The sequence below is a fragment of the Heloderma suspectum genome, chromosome 1 (genome assembly GCF_057233095.1).
Source record: "Heloderma suspectum isolate Gila_16-S chromosome 1, 16-S_ref, whole genome shotgun sequence".
In the NCBI taxonomy this organism is placed as follows: domain Eukaryota; kingdom Metazoa; phylum Chordata; class Lepidosauria; order Squamata; family Helodermatidae; genus Heloderma; species Heloderma suspectum.
Window position 1 is genome coordinate 100,815,617 of NC_139458.1, and position 16,965 is coordinate 100,832,581.

At 43.5% G+C, this 16,965-nt stretch overlaps 1 protein-coding gene across 1 annotated transcript in view; it reads left to right on the plus strand.

The window, feature by feature from the left end:
- The window catches only part of SLC17A6 (solute carrier family 17 member 6), a 69,764-nt gene that overhangs the window by 34,575 nt on the left and 18,224 nt on the right, over positions 1-16,965 (plus strand). Inside the window, exons 4-6 of the mRNA XM_084828116.1 lie at positions 9,331-9,445; positions 14,746-14,833; positions 15,577-15,663. Of these exons, the coding sequence (XP_084684242.1) occupies positions 9,331-9,445; positions 14,746-14,833; positions 15,577-15,663 (290 nt within the window). The remainder of the gene's footprint in view (positions 1-9,330; positions 9,446-14,745; positions 14,834-15,576; positions 15,664-16,965) is intronic.

A 16,965-nucleotide genomic window follows, 5' to 3' on the forward strand; every position in this document is an offset into this window, starting at 1 on the left:
GCTTCTTCAGTGAAACACTCCCATTTCTGCTCTCCTTAATTCAGAGAGAAAATGACACCAGAAATGGAAAGGCCCACAGAAGAGCAGTGAGAATCAAGCAAAGACATTCATACATAGAGCAATAACAAAGATTAGGACCTCTTTCTTCTCGGTGGTTGATGGGAGCCTTTGAATGTGTGCCGTTTCTCCAAAATTAGAAGCACAGACAGTGCCAGCTTTGGGTTTTGGAGGACTCTTGGATAAGACACTGCAATGGGGTCCCCTCCCTCAATGAGTCTCCCTTCTCACCGGCATTGTCATCAGCTGCTGCTGCTCCTCCTCATTGCTACTGCCTGCTTGCTTGCCCAGGAAGAGAGCCAATGTGCAAGCACGCTGTGGCATCAACTGCTCTGCCATCACAAAACCACTGTTGTCTGGGCTAGCGAGAGAGAGAGAGGGGGGGGGGTGAAGATGCAATGGTGAAGAGGTGGTGCAAGGTGGATGCAATAGTGAAGAGGAGGAACAGGTCCAGGGGGCTTTTGTCAGTGGGCCCTCGGGAGTTGCCCAATCATGCTGACACATGACACCTGCCCTGAGCACAGAGAATGTGAAGTGATACTTTATTATGGACCACCCACCATGTCTAACACAGTGGTTTACAAACTGTTCTGGGGATCCCTGGGGTTCCTTAGATATTTATCAAGTCCCCCATTATTATTACATCATGCTTCTTTGAAACCTTGGCAATTTGCTTTTCAAAACTTTCATCATCTTATCCTTGATTGGGTGACCGGTAGTAGACTCCGACCACCATGTTCCTTTTATTCTTTGCTCCATTTATTTTAACCCAGATGCTCTCGATGGGGCTAGTTTTTCTCCAGTTTTTCTGGTGTTGTTGTTCAGTCGTTAAGTCATGTCCGACTCTTCGTGACCCCATGGACCATAGCACGCCAGGCCTTCCTGTCCTCCGCTCTCTCCCGGAGTGTGCTCAAGTTCATATTCATTGCATCCGTGATGCTATCTAGCCATCTCATCCTCTGCAGTCCCCTTCTCCTTTTGCCTTCAATCTTTCCCAGCATCAGGGTCTTTTACAGGGAGTTTTCTCTTCGCATTAGGCGGCCAAAATATTTGAGCTTCAGTTTCAGTATCTGTCCTTCCAATGAGCAGTCAGGGTTGATTTTCTTTAGGATTGACTGATTTGACCTCCTTGCAGTCCAGGGGACTTGTAAGAGTCTTCTCCAGCACCACAGTTCGAAAGCATCAATTTTTTGGCACTCAGCCTTCCTTATAGTCCAGCTCTCACAGCCATACATTACTACTGGGAAAACCATAGCTCTGATTAGATGGACCTTTGTCGGCAAGGTGATATCTCTGCTTCTTACTATGCTGTCTAGGTGTGCCATAGCTTTCCACTCAAGGAGCAAGCGTCTTGTAATTTCATGGCTACAGTCACCATCTGCGGTGATCTTGGAGCCCAAGAAAATAAAATCTGTCACTGCTTCCATTTCTTCCCCTTCTATATGCCAGGAAGTGATGGGGCCAGATGCCATGATCTTCGTTTTTTTAATGTTGAGTTTCAAACCAGCTTTTGCACTCTCCTCTTTCACCCTCAACAAGAGGCTCTTTAGATCCTCTTTGCTTTCTGCCATTAGGGTGGTATCGTCTGCATATCGGAGGTTGTTGATAATTCTCCCGGCAATCTTAATTCCGACCTCTGATTCTTCCAACCTGGCGTTTCTCATGATGTACTCTGCATATAAGTTAAATAAGCAGGGCGACAGTATGCAGCCTTGTCGTACTCCTTTCCCAATTTTGAACCAATCGGTTGTTCCATGTCCGGTTCTTACTGTTGCTTCTTGACCCTCGTACAGGTTTCTCAGGAGACAAGTAAGGTGGTCTGGTACTCCCATCTCTTTAAGAATATGCCACAGTTTGTTGTGATCCACCCAATGAAAGGCTTTAGCACAGTCAATGAAGCAAATATAGACATTTTTCTGGAATTCTCTTGCTTTCTCCATGATCCAGTGAATGTTGGCAATTTGATCTCTAGTTCCTTTGCCTCTTCGAAACCCAGCTTGTACTTCCAGTAGTTCTCAGTTCACATGCTGCTGAAGCCTAGCTTGTAGGATTTTGAGCATTACCTTGCTGGCATGTGAAATGAGCACTATTGTACGGTAGTTTGAACACACTCTGGCATTGCCCTTCTTTGGAACTGGAATGTAAACTGACCTTTTCCAGTCTTGTGGCCACTGTTGAGTGTTCCAAATTTGTTGGCATATTGAGTGCAGCACTTTAACAGCATCATCTTTTAGGATTTTAAATAGCTCAGCTGGAATACTGTCATCTCCGCTAGCTTTGTTGTTAGTAGTGCTTCCTAAGGCCCACTTGACTTCACTCTCTAGGATGTCCGGCTCAAGTTCAGTGACCGCACTATCATGGCTCTCAGGGACATTCAGATCTTTCCTGTATAGTTCTTCTGTGTATTCTTGCCACCTCTTCTTAATCTCATGTGCTTCTGTTAGGTCCCTGCCTTCTTTGTCCTTTATCATGCCCGTCTTTGCACAAAACGTTCCCTTGAGATCTCCAATTTTCTTGAAAAGATCTCTAGTCTTTCCCATTCTATTGTTTTCCTCGATTTCTTTGCATTGTTCATTTAAGAAGGCCTTCTTGTCTCTCCTTGCTGTTCTCTGGAACTCTGCATTCAGTTGGATATATCTTCCCCTTTCTCCCTTGCTTTTTGCTTCCCTTCTTTCCTCAGCTACTTGTAAAGCCTCATCAGACAGCCACTTTGCTTTCTTGCATTTCTTTTTCTTTGGGATGGATTGAGTTGTTGCCTCCTGAACAATGTTACGGACCTCCATCCATCGTTCCTCAGGCACTCTGTCTATCAGGTCTAATCCCTGAAATCTATTCCTCACCTCCACTGTATATTCATAAGGGATATGATTTAGGTCATACCTGTATGGTTTATTGGTTTTCCCTAGGTTCTTCAATTTAAGCTGAAATTTTGCAACAAGAAGTTCATGATCTGAGCCACACTCAGCTCCAGATCTTGTTTTTACTGACTGTATGGAGCTTCTCCATCTTTGGCAGCAAAGGACATAATCATTCTGATTTCGATATTGACCATGTGGTGATGTCCATGTGTAGAGTCGCCTCTTGTGCGGTTGGAAAAGAGTGTTTGCTATGAACAGCGAACTCTTGGCAAAACTCTATTAGCCTTTGTCCTGCTTCATTTTGTACACCAAGGCCATGCTTGCCTGTTATCCCGGTGATTTCTTGACTTCCTACTTTGGCATTCCAATCCCCTATGATGAAAAGGACATCTTTTTTTGGTGTTAGTTCTAGAAGGTGTTGTAGTAGGTCTTCATAGAACCGATCAACCTCAGCTTCTTCGGCCTCAGTGGTTGGGGCATAGACTTGAATTACTATGAGTGTGATGTTGAATGGTTTGCCTTGGATTCATACTGAGATCATTCTATCGTTTTTAAGATTGTACCCCAGTACTGCTTTTCCCACCCTTTTGTTGACTATGAGTGCTACTCCATTTCTTCTAAGGGATTCTTGCCCACAGTAGTAGATATGATGGTCACCTGAATTAAATTTGCCCATGCCTGTCCATTTTAGTTCGCTGATTCCCAAGATGTCGATGTTCAATCTTGCCATCTCATGTTTGACCACCTCCAGCTTACCTTGATTCATTGATCTTACATTCCAGGTTCCTAAACAATATCGTTCTTTACAGCATCGGATTTTCTTTTCACCACCAGACACATCCACAGCTGAGTGTCTTTTCGGCTTTGGCCCAGCCGCTTCACTCTTTCTGGGGCTACTTGGAAATACCCTCTGCTCTTCTCCAGTAGTATATTGGACACCTTCCGACCTGAGGGGCTCATCTTCCGGCGTCATCTCTTTTAGCCTTGTGATACGTTCCATGGGGTTTTCTTGGCCAGAATACTGGAGTGGGTTGCCATTTCCTTCTCCAGTGGACCACATTTTGTCAGAACAATCTGCCATGACCTGTCTGTCTTGGGTGGCCCTGCATGGTATAGCTTATGGCTTCACTGAGTTACGCAAGCCCCTTTGCCACAACAAGGCAGATGTATTAACATAAGTCAATGTGGAAAAAGTTCCTTAGGGGTAGAAAGTTCTAAAAACTCCAGGTTTAACATGCTGGTGCCTTCTAAATTATATAGCGTTTGATATACCTTTCAAACAGAAATGAACATTGCTATATGTCAAAGCTGCTGATAGTAGACTTGTATAGGATTGCACTTCTGAGTAGACCAGTATAGGGTTGTGCTGTAAATATACTGGAGTGAGTGGATTAAAAATAAAATACTAGGAAATGAGCCACTCATTCTTTTGCTATAGTTCATCATCCAGGAAATACAACCTATATGTTAAAGTAAACACTGAATTCAGGCCAGGATGGTTAATCCAAGGAGGAAAAAATTACAGGAAACTTGTGAGGAAAAGCTGTCAAACATACGTATATGCACTCTGTCATACACTCAGGCATTCTCTCTCTCTCTCTCGAGAGAGAGAGAGAGAGAGAGAGAGAGAGAGATTGTTTATATAGAAAGAGGTTAGATGGGATGTATTAATAGTAAGAGAGTGAAGTGGAAGCCCATCTCAGTGGAGCATCCTCCATGGACCAAGTGACCTTTTCCTGCACAGCTGCCTTAAGCCATTTGTCTGTCTTTTCAAACAAAATCAATCCTATTTTCAGCTCAAGAATTTCTCTCTGCTTGCATGTATAAACAGATGCATGGAAAGCATGTATTGGAAGTGTACTCTACTCATTGTAATATGCCTGTATTTCCTGCCTTGTTCTTAACAAATTGAAAACAAACCACATTTTTGTCTCAAGGTAACAGTGACTGTTTTGCTGATGATCACCCTTAACTAATGTTTCCTGTTGAAGGCAGCACATTTTCCTTATTTCATTTATTCTTCACAGCAGCTGGGCAAAGTAGATGAAACTGTTCAAGGTCATATAGGAAGTTCATGGTAGGAAATTGGTTTTAGACATATGCCTTTCTTTTTCAACATAAACTTCGTTCACAGGGCTTTCTTTGGGGCAGATTTTGATCTTACTTTTCCTCTACCCACTTCTTTCAGGGTGTGTTCACGCTTGCCTTTTTACTACACAATGAATGCAACATCAACTTGTATGTTTGAATCTAGAGTCAGAGGTCAAACACCATAGACAAAACGTTTATATTTGCTGCCATCACCGCAAACACAATACACTTTAGTTGGGACAGTTCTCACGTTCAGCTACAAATTCTCAAGTGATCTTGAGAATTTTGAGTGATGATATATTGATTTAGTGATTAAATATAATGGTGGTGAATGGAATCACTATGACTGGTCACTCAGCAGTGACCATCCTTTGTTAAAGCAGATGGCATTGTAATAGACCAGGATGGTTGGCTGATATTTCATCAATGAGTTCTAATGGTTAGCAGACATTTTCCTGAGTAAGCAATCTATCTGCAGAGGTTGAGGTCTAAGATGAGTGCTCTGCAGGTGTCTCTAAGTATGTGGGTGTGTAAGAAAATAAGTTTTGCACTTTGAATCTTGGAGGAAGCTGTGAGTTGGCTGAAAACAAAGCATCTTGAGTTGTAGAGGTGCTACCTCCGAGAATCTGTGTGTCGATGATTAGAGCGCAAATGGCAGAAAACTTGTAACGAATACGATTAAACACAGGTAAGAATCTATTTGCGACCTTATTCTGTGGCAGTGATGGCAGTGAAGAAATCTTGCTTCTCCACCACCATTGCATCTGCCCAGTGTCATCCAGTGGAGCTTATTCAGGCAGGTAAAGGCCTCTTGGGTGTATTTGCTAGACATTTTGCAGATAAAGTCACTCATGTTCGTGCTGACTTGGATGAAATTGTTTTGACATTGTCTGAGGTGGACGGGGCTAATGCACCATCTATTCATGTTATCGGTATCTTTCAGCTTGTGCAACCTGAGGATATGATAAAACTGCTTGGAGGACTGAGGCCTACTACTTGCCCTTTAGTTCCTTGTCCATCCTGGCTTGTGAAATCTGCCAGAGCTGGGCTGGGTATCTGGACCTCTGAGATGGTAAATGCCTCACCACAGCTTTGAAAGAAGCAGTGGTGAGTCCCTTGTTGAAGAAACCAAATCTAGATCCTATGGTTTCAGATAACTACCACCTGGTGTCAAATTTGCCATTTGGGGGCAAAATGCTGGGGCATGTGGTAGCCTCACAACTCCAGGCTGTGTTGGATGATTACTTAGATTCCAATGAGGCTTCAGACGTAGTTATGGGTAGGGATGTCAGAGAATTCTACCACTGATCTTGGTGAGGCCAAATGCCAGTGCATTCGGCCCCCCAAAATTCATGACGGAATGAAGCCCCCCACCCCACGAAATGGGCCCGGAACGGAGCACCTACCTGCTGCCGTCCACGCTGACTTGCGAATGGCGGCCGCGTCTGTGGCCACCATTTGCTTCTTCCATATAGCCGTGATAGGCTACATAAATACTTACGTAGCCTATCACGGCTTCTGCAGGGCCACTACGCCATTTGCATTCCCTTTTTCTTTTTTTTGCCGTAATAGCCTACATAAATATTTACCTAGGCTAAAATGGCGGAAAAAAAGGGAACGGAAATGGTGGCTGCCGTAGCCGCCACCATTTGCATCCGCTGTTGTTGTGAGGTTTTTTGCCGTGATAGGCTACGTAAATATTTACATAGCCTATCAAGGCAAAATACAGGGACGCAAATGGTGGCGGCTACGGCAGCCGCCATTTGCGTCCCTGCAGGCTGCCCAGCAGCCGGATGTCCGGCTGCAGGCAGCCCTGGCCAGCGGCTCTGCAGAATCTCGGTGGAGCGGAGCCGGCTGGAGAGAATTCCAGGGGGAGGGATGGAGCGCCTCCCCCCCACTGTGAATATCACCCGTCGAAAAGGTAAATTACTTTTGTACATCCCTAGTTATGGGACAGAAACAGCCTTGGTTGCCCTGGTTAATGACTTATGTTGGGGAATGGATTGGGGGAGTGCAACCCTACTGAATCTTCTGAACCTCTCAGCAGCTTTTGATATCATGAACCATTATGCTTCTGGATCATTTATCTGGATTGGGCTTGGGAGGCTTGTTTCTAAAGTGGTTCCAGTCCTTCCTGGAGGAGCGATCTCAGAAGGTAGTGCTGGGGGACTTTTGTTCCACCCATGACCATTAGTCTGTGGGGTGCAGCAAAGTTCCATCCTGTCCCCCATGTTTTTTAACATTTCCATGAAACTGCTGAGGGAAGTCATCAGCAGGTTTGTGCTGAAGTGTCATCAGTATGCAGATGATACTCAGTTGTAGCTCTTATTTCCATCTACTCATCCCAGGGAGGTTGTTGAACTCATGACCCAGTATATGTTTTGAGGTGAATGAGGGTAAAGAAGCTGTAACTTAATTTAGAAATGTTGGAGTTACTGTGGATTGGGAAACCAACTACTTTGGATGGCAGTTTATAACTGGTTTTAGATGGGGTTGCACCCCCCCCCCCACAAACACACACACCTTGAAAGACCAAATGCATAATCCTGGACTCTGCACTAACAGGGGAAGCCAAAGTGGCTGTGGTGTCCAGGAGTGCATTTTACCTGCTTAAGCTGGTATGCCAGCTGTGGTCTATCTGGAGAGGATGGAACTTGCCATGGTTATCCATGCAACTAGTGATGTCCAGGCTGGACTACTGTAATGCACTGTACATGGGGCTGCCGTTGAAGGTGGTCCAAAAACTTTAACTGCAGCTGCCCAACTGTTGGTGGGGGTGAGGTGATTTGTTCATATAATGCCTATACTGTGCCAGCTGCACTGGTTACCAGTGTGTTTCTAAGCCCAAATTAAAGTGCTGGGTTTGACCTTTAAAACCTTAAATGGGTTGGGACCAAATTACTTGAAGGACCGCTTTCACCCATATAAGCCTGCCTGCACTTTAAAATCTGCAAGAGAGGCCCTTCTAATTTGCCCACCTGTGAGAGCAGTTAGGTGGGCATCCGCACGAGAGAGGACCTTTTCCTCAGTGGCCCCACACCTCTGGAATAAATTGCCATCCCCTCCAGGCCCCATCATTGCAGGCTTTTGGCCCTGAAAACTTACTACTTTACCCTGATTATGTGTTATCGGACTGGGTTGTAACTGCAGTTATCTGTTTTATTTTATGCTGGTTTTTGGTGTTTTTAAGAATGTTTGCCACAGTTGCTGTTTTTATTGTGTTTTTACAGTTTTATGGTGTTTTTTTCTGTTTCTATTGCCACATTGGTTTTTATTACGTGTTTTGTTCTTGTATGCCATCTTGGGAGAGCTCCTGTCCTGAAAGCTGGACAAGAAATATTTCTGCTGCTCTTTTTAGGAGTCTGCTTGCTTCCAATAGTCTGTGCTTGACTATTTGTGAAGCTGCAATCCTAAACACACTTACTAAGGAGTAAGCCCCACTAAATACAGTGGAGCTCTTCTGAGTAGACATATATAAGATTGCACTGTAAACATTTACTTTAGTTTACCACAAGATTTAGTGTTGGCCACCAATTTGGATGGCTTTAAAAGGGGGTTAGACAAATTCCTGGAGGAGAAGGCTCTCAGTGGCTGCTAGTCCTGATGGCTATGTGCTATCTCCAGGATCAGAGGCTGTATGACTATGTACACCAGTTGCTGGGGAACATGGGTGGGAGGATGCTGTTGCACTCATGCCCTGTGTGTAAGTTCGTGGTCGACAGCTGGTTGGCCACTGTGTTCACAGAATGCTGGACTAGATGGACCCTTGGTCTGATCCAGCAGGGCTCTTCTTATGTTCTTAAACATTACAAAGGCACCATAAATCACTAGTGTGCTCTCATGAAAAAGAAACTAAACCTTGCCACATTGTCCCTGAACTTTTCCCCACTCAGAGAAATATGAATTGTGCAGCGGTTTTTCTAGTGAAGATATTATTTGTTTCCATATAGAGATGGAGTTTGTGTGTGCAGAATTATTTTATAATAACTTTCTGTAACCCACATCAGGCAACCTAGTGCCCTCCAGATGTTTTGGACTATAGCTCCCATGATCCCTGGTCATTGGCCATGCTGGCCAGGGCTGATGGGACTTGTAGTCCAAAATATCTGGAGGACACTGGGTTGCATACCCTGAAATCACAATTTTCCCCTTTAAATAGACATCTTGGCATGTATAGAACCTATATCATAGATGTATGGTACATTTCACAGAGAGCATAAATATAAAAATACAAATCTTTGAACACCATACACACGTGTGTGCTAGAATTCTGGCATAGATTAAACAGTACCATATCTGTGACTTTTTTTCCCCTCTCTTACAGGGTATTTGGTGCAGCTATACTCTTGACGTCCACACTCAATATGCTAATACCGTCTGCAGCTCGAGTGCATTATGGATGTGTCATCTTTGTTAGAATCTTGCAAGGTCTTGTTGAGGTATGGAAAAGAAATACAAACTCAACATTATCAACTTGAATAGGGGAAAGGGCTGTTCCTCATTATTCCCTTGACATGACATATTTTCTCATGAATGACCTGCAAAGTTTGCCTGGAGAAACACACACCATGGGTGCATATGAATGTACAGGTGGAAATTCATTCTGAAACTAGGAAAGGGCTGGTCAGGAAATAAGGTAATGACAGAATAGGATGGCAAAGAAATGTTTACTACTCTTCCCTGGGAGAGTCACAAGGAAAATGACAATAAAGAAGGGATGGGCAACTTGTGGCCCTCTAGGTGTTTTGGCCTACAACTCCTATCATCCTTCACCATTGGCTAGGGCTGATGGGAGTTGTAGGCCAAAACATCTGCAGGGCCACAGGTTGCCTGGCCCCTGGGATAAAGGAACAGCCTCACAGGGTTAGTAGGAGTACTTCCTCTTTGGAATAAGCTTATTTAGGAAAATGATAGGCAGCTGCCGAGGAATGTTCCCAGTGCAAAACAAGAAGTCTGGAGACCACCTAAAAAAACATATTTGCATCCACAGCCATCTCCACTGGAAGCAGGATGAACACGCATTCACATACACATTAGACAGACAGAAAGACAGACAGACAGAGGATGTCGGAGAAATTTGCAATAGATTAAAATGAGTTCAGATTGCTATGAATCTGCAGATTCTGTAGAGGACTGGCTTTTTCCAAGTCACACAGATTCCACAGACTTGCAGACCAGTTTTTTTATTGGGGGGTGGGGTGGGGGATTTCCACAAATTCTCACTTGCGCTGATGCATAGTGCAAGAGCACATTAGTGCAAGCGCACTCTTGCACAGGTGTGCACTAACGCTAATGCGTGTTTGTGCTAATGTGCACTTGCACAAACGGAATGAAATTCTTATATATCCCTAAAAAGAATCTGATTCTGACATTCTGAGCAGATGACAGAACAAAAGACGCCTGGCAATCTGCGAAACACAGTCAGAATGGATTAGGGATGTACGAAAGTTACTTACCGTTTTGCGAATCTGCTTTGCGGTGGGGGGGAGGTGCTCCGTCCCTCCCCCTGGAATCCTCGATGGGGGGGAGGCGCTTCATCCCTCCCCCTGGAGCCATGCCCGGCCGGCTGTGCTCCGCGGGGATTCTGCGGAGCCGCCGGCCGGCTCTGCCAGCAGCTGGACATCTGGCCGCTGGGTAGCAGGGACACAAATGGCGGCTGCCGTAGCCACCGCCGTTTGCGTCCCTGTATTCAACCATGATAGGCTGCGTAAAGACTTACGTAGCCTATTCACGTCGGTTAAAAAAAAAATGCTTATGCAAATGGCGGCGGCTATGGTGGCCGCCATTTGCATTCCTTATTTTTCGCCGTCTTAGTCTACGTAAATATTTACATAGACTATTATGGCGAAAATAAAGGGGAACGCAAATAGCGTAGTGGGCGCTATTTGCGGTCGTTTTTGATTCACCGTTTTAGCCTATGTAAATTAGGGACGTACGAAAGTCACTTACCTGGTCCTGCAGCTTGCTTCACGGTGGGGGGGAGGCGCGTCGGTTCTCCCACCGAACTTCAGGCCGGGGGGGAGGCGCCCCGCCTCGCCCGGCCGAAATTCAGGCCGGGGAGAAGCGCCCCATCTCCCCGGCCACGAAATACAAAAGTGAATGTTAAAAAAAAAAAAACACACACATGATAGGCTATGTAATGATTTACGTAGCCTAACACGGCTAGATTTCCAAAGTCAGCCGTGATAGGCTACGTAAATCGTTATGTAGCCTATCACGTGTGTGGGGTTTTTTTTTTAACATTCACTTTGTAATGGTGGCGGCAGCAGCCGGTCAGAAGACTGGCCGCCGCCCCCACCCTCGCCGAACCACCGCCGAACCGCCGCCAGGACCCGCCGCCGAGAGGGACATTTGAGGGAGGTAAGTCCCATCCCGGGGGGGGTGGCGGAGAATTTCACTGCCAATTTCGGGGGGGCCAATGCGTTGGCATTCGGCCTCCCCGAGATTCGTGGAGAAATTCTCTGCCATCCCTAATGTAAATATTTACGTAGACTAAGACGACGAAAAATAAGGAACGCAAATAGCCGCCACCATTTGCATACGCGTTTTTTAAAAAAAACCAGACGTGATAGGCTACGTAAGTCTGTACGTAGCTTATCACATCTATGTAAAAAAAAAAAAAAAACCAGACTGCAAATGGTGGCGGCGGCAGCTGGTCGGAAGACCAGCCGCTGCCACCGCTGAAGCCGCCTCTGGAGCCACCGCCGTCCAGAACATCCACCCCAGGTAAGTCTTATCCTGGGGGGGATCCGCGGCGGGGCGGGGGGATGCCAGTGCATTCGGCCTCACTGAAATCTATGGTGGAATTCTCTGCCATCCCTAGAATGGATTTAACAAAATCTGTACATCCTTAAAAGAAAGAGAGAGAGAGAGAGAGAGAGAGATGGGTACCTATTGCAGCTATCTTGCAGAAGCTAAGCCTAAGCAGATCTGGATCTGGTTAGTGCTTGGATGGGAAACCAACTGGTAACCCCAAGTATGCCACCTTGAGCATTATGTAAGAAAGGCATAACAACAACAATAACAACAACAACAACAACAACAACAACAACAACAATAATAATAATAATAATAATAATAATAAAATAAGATCCTCACCATCACTTCAAAGGGAAAGGGAGCTTGGCTTCCCTAGACAACCATTAGGGGTAGGGATTTGGGTTGGGGGCTGCATGCCAGATGGTGGACTGCCTCTGACCCATGCCCCTTTCCCCTCTTGCCTGTAAGTGACCGGTGGAGAAAGAGAGAGAGAGAGAGAGAGTTGCTGCTCCTTGTGTTGTCTGAGACAGTCCTTAGCCAATACCATTAATCTTCCCATTCCTGGTCAAGGCTACCACTTGCATGTTGCCTTTGCAGTTAAGGATACGAGTTCCCTGGACTGCAAAGAGGTCAAATTAGTTAATCCTAAAGGAAATCAACCCTGACTGCTCATTGGAAGAACAGATAATGAAGCTGAAGCTCAAATATTTTGGCCACCTAATGAAGAGAGAAAACTCACTGGAAAAGACCCTGATGCTGGGAAAGATTAAAGGCAAAAGGAGAAGGGGACAGCAGAGGATGAGATGGCTAGATAGCATCACTGATGCAATGAATATGGACTTGAGCACACTCCGGGAGAGAGCGCAGGACAGGAAGGCCTGGCATGCCATTATGGTCCATGGGGTCATGAAGAGTTGGACACAACTTAACGACTGAACAACAACAACAATACTACCTGGGAATAGAGATGTGGGAGAAATTCATTCAGTTTGCATTTTAATGTGAACTTACTTAATTTCACACTTTTGAACTAGTATGCAAACTGAAATTGAATCCTTCAAAATTTGCACTTCTCCTCATTTTGCAATGGAGTTCTCCAATCAGAAAAGGCATACAAAGATATGTATATTAGAGAAAATAAAAATTAAAATGCATTCTATGAGGAAAATTGCTTGTAAAAAAAAGTGTATATTAGGCAAAATGCATACAAAAGTACATGGATTAGGAGAAACATGAACAAAAATGTTTATGCATTTTCATGAACACTTTAAAAAAAAAGAATTTCAAAGTTTGGGATGAGCCTAACTTACAAATGGAGAAATTTTCAAAGTTCAAGATAAATTGACTTTAGGATTGAAAAAATGAGAAACTTAGGGAAACTAACATTGCCGTATTCGTCTATCCTTACCTGGTAGCAGAGGACACCAACTACAGTTGGAGTTGTTTTGGAGGTTTGGGAAAAATGTGGGGAAGGGACTGGTTTACAGCCCCAAGTTTTTGCTAAAATGGTAGAGAGTCTCCACCATCTCCTTCCCTGTTGCCCCCTCTCATTTTGGACTCCCAGCCATGTGTGTGTATTACAATGAATGTCCAAAATTTGCTGACTGCCAATGTTTCAATGTATGTGGTGACAATCCTAAATGAATGATGGTTTTGTGAATGTCTTTAAACTCAGATTCATTACTGAATGTTGACCATCATCTGAACTTTGATTGGAAGCATCCACCCTTCAAAAAATGAATTGTCAGTGTTAACATGTGAATGTCAATGGTCACTAGATTTTAGAAATTCGTTGCATACATTTATGGACACTTTAAAAAATTTAAACTAAAGTCCTCCATGAACCCCATGTATCAATTTGGCACTGAAATATGCCTGCTCAAAAGAATGGGACACAAATAACTTTTTCTTTGCCCCAGAATGCATTTTTAACAACCCACAGTACAATCCTATACATGTCTACTCAGAAGTAAGTCCTACTGAGTTCAGTGGGACTCGCTCTCAGGTTAGTATGTATAGGACTACAGCCAGAAATGCACACATTTGTTGGTGACATGTAGGCAATGCTGTTGTTATTATTACAGCTGACCTGAAACTACTCACAATTTTTGTGGGCACTGCTGAATCCCCCCACCCCACCTTTGATGATATCTGGCACTCTTTGCATAACCATAGCACTCTTCAAGTGCTTGAAAGGTTGTCACAGAGAGGAAGGCCAGGATCTCTTCTTGACCAGCCCAGAGTGCAGGACACGGAATAATGGGCTCAAGTTACAGGAAGCCAGATTCCTCCTGAACATCAGGAAAAACTTCCTGACTGTTAGAGCAAGACAACAATGGAACCAATAACCTAGGGAGGTAGTGGGCTCTCCCACATCGAAGGCATTCAAGATGAAGCTGGACAGCCATCTGTCAAGGATGCATTGACTTAGATTCCTGCACTGAGCAGGGGGTTGGACTCGATGGTCTTACAGGCCCCTCCCAACCCTACTATTCTATGATTCTATGATTCTAAGACCATTTGCCTATCCCTTTACATTACGTACTCTCAATTGCCTTTACTTTCTTTCGGTGGCATCATCATCACTTAGCCAGAATTTATTGCATTACGGTATGACTCAGTTCACTCAATGATCTTTGACTGAGTGTGATCTAATTCAGGAAGGAGAAAAAAAGCAGGAGGCAAAGTGAAGAATGGTGCCAACGCAGCCATTGCAAGGGGAAGCCATGGTGCTGAATTCATAGAATTAGTGTTTTTCTGGGGTGGGGTGGGGTGGAATTCTGCCCCACCAATAAAAATAAAATAAAGTGATATCACTTGTCACATAGAGTCATAAATGTCCTCCTTGATGTATGACATAACATATGAATGTCCCCAAATTTTATGCAACTCAGATTTATTCCCTGTAACTGATTACTCCTGATACAATTTCATTTTATATTAGTTGCAGCAGATATAAACTGAGTAACTTACTCCACAGGGTGTAACTTATCCAGCCTGCCATGGAATATGGAGCAAATGGGCACCTCCTTTAGAGAGAAGTAGACTAGCAACGACTTCTTTCTGTGGTGAGTAACATCTTAATATTTCAAATGCATTATTTTCACCTTTTCTAGCATTCTCTGTTCTTTTTCTCTTCCAGTTCATCAGCAATGTTCACACCTATTGATTGCAGTGGGATTTGCTTCCGCTGAAGAGAGTTCAGAATAGCAGGCTCACACTTCTCAATCTGCGAACAAAAATGTGGAACTTATCCCTGATGTTAGAGGTCTGATTCAGAGAAGTACATTTGGATTTATTTGTCAGCCTGCATTAAATATTGAGGTGCTGAAGCAATAATTTAAGTGTTTCTCCAGTATCCAAAAAGCAATTTACAGCTGCAAAGGAAGTGATATGTTTAAAGCATTTAAACTGTGGCACTAAATTCAGATGGCCATTTTAATACATCTCATACATTCCCAACTGACAAAATAATCCAGATGGAACCGAAAGAAGTTTCCAAAATATTTGTGCAAGTTAGCTATTGCTTTATTTGATAGGTTTCTTCCTGAGTTAGGGGATAACGTTATGTGTCCTAATCATGTGGTAATATTAGCCAATTAAGAATTGTAATGTATCCAGATAGTCTCCTTTATTTGATTGTTTGGTCCAATGAAAACTTTTCTTCAGAAGCCTGCAAAATCATAGATTTCCTCATACTTTGAACTGGTATTCAATGAACATTTGACAGAAACTGATATCTTATGAAATTCAGGCCTGATACCACCTCAGTAAGAATTTCTGTTTTATTAATAACTATCTTCTTTTACAGGTTCCTATGCAGGTGCAGTCATTGCAATGCCATTGGCTGGGATTTTAGTGCAATATACTGGATGGTCTTCGGTCTTCTATGTGTATGGTATGATATTTTCTGTTCATCTTCCATCACAGCTTTATAACCGTAGCCTTATTAGCCATTTAGAGACAGTTAAGAGTCTCTGAATAATTTAAGAGACTATTGCTACTCATAAGAAGAAAAGAGACTATTGTTATTCATGATATATGATGATGATGATTACTGATAAATCCAGGAAGATTACCATGAGATTATTAAAAACACAATACAAGAGTGTCATAGATAGAATATTGGATTTGGACTAGGGAATCATGGATTCAAATTCCCTATGAAGCTCACTGGGTGGTGTTGGGTCACTGTCTCTCCACCTTACTCACCTCACAGAGTTCTCATAAGGATTAATGAGGGGGAGGGTAGGAACCATAAATGCGGTCCAATTCCTTGGAGGAAGCTTAGGATAAACATGTAGGTGACATCTATTGATGTCATTCCACTGATGGAACGCTCCTTGATCCAGCAGAGACTTCTATCAATAGAACAGGAAGGGAGGCAGTTTTTGGCAATCTCCCCTCTCCCGCAGACCCCAGTGCCACTATCAGTGGATTGATACCAATTGGATACAACCCATAATAAATAAATACTTTTAAAAACAACAACAACACTGTGCTGGAATGATTGCTGAGGGTGATTCCAGATTAGGTGTTTTGGTGCCATTGCCTTGTCTCATTCACTGAAGTTTCTAGGGGATCCAGATGGTGTTGTCTTCTAGTCGTGATGCTCACATATTTTTAATTATTATTTTGCAGCTTCTTCCATATTTTCCCTTAAAGCAGAAACTCCATTAAGGAAAAAAAAGATAGAACAGCTGCTCTGTGCCTTCTGTTTGCTAGAGCTAGGAGCCCTCTGTCTGGAAGCACCCTAGGACTATGTATACTGTAATTGAGGCAATTGTCTCTATATATGAAAAATAATCCTAATGCTGCCTAGATGGATTTCTTTAACATTCCTTCATTTGATTTTATTTACATATGTATTTTTTTATTAATTAAATGTATATGTGGACTTTCCACCAAAATTGGCACTCAAGGCCATTTTAGCTTTCATGGTCGACATTGCAGAACATGGTGCCCATCCTCTGTCACCTCGTAGTTCAAATTGTGAGAGTAAAAATTAAGATCATGATCGGGCAATCTCCAGTTGAAATCTTACTTCAGTCACTAGTTAACTTGATAGCATAAGAAAAGCCATAATTTCTCACCCTGTTCCACAAACTCCCATCTGCAATATGGCCCTGATCTACTTTACAGTGTTGTTGTAAGGATTCTGGTTATAGATGATTTCTTTATTAAAAATAGTTACATACTA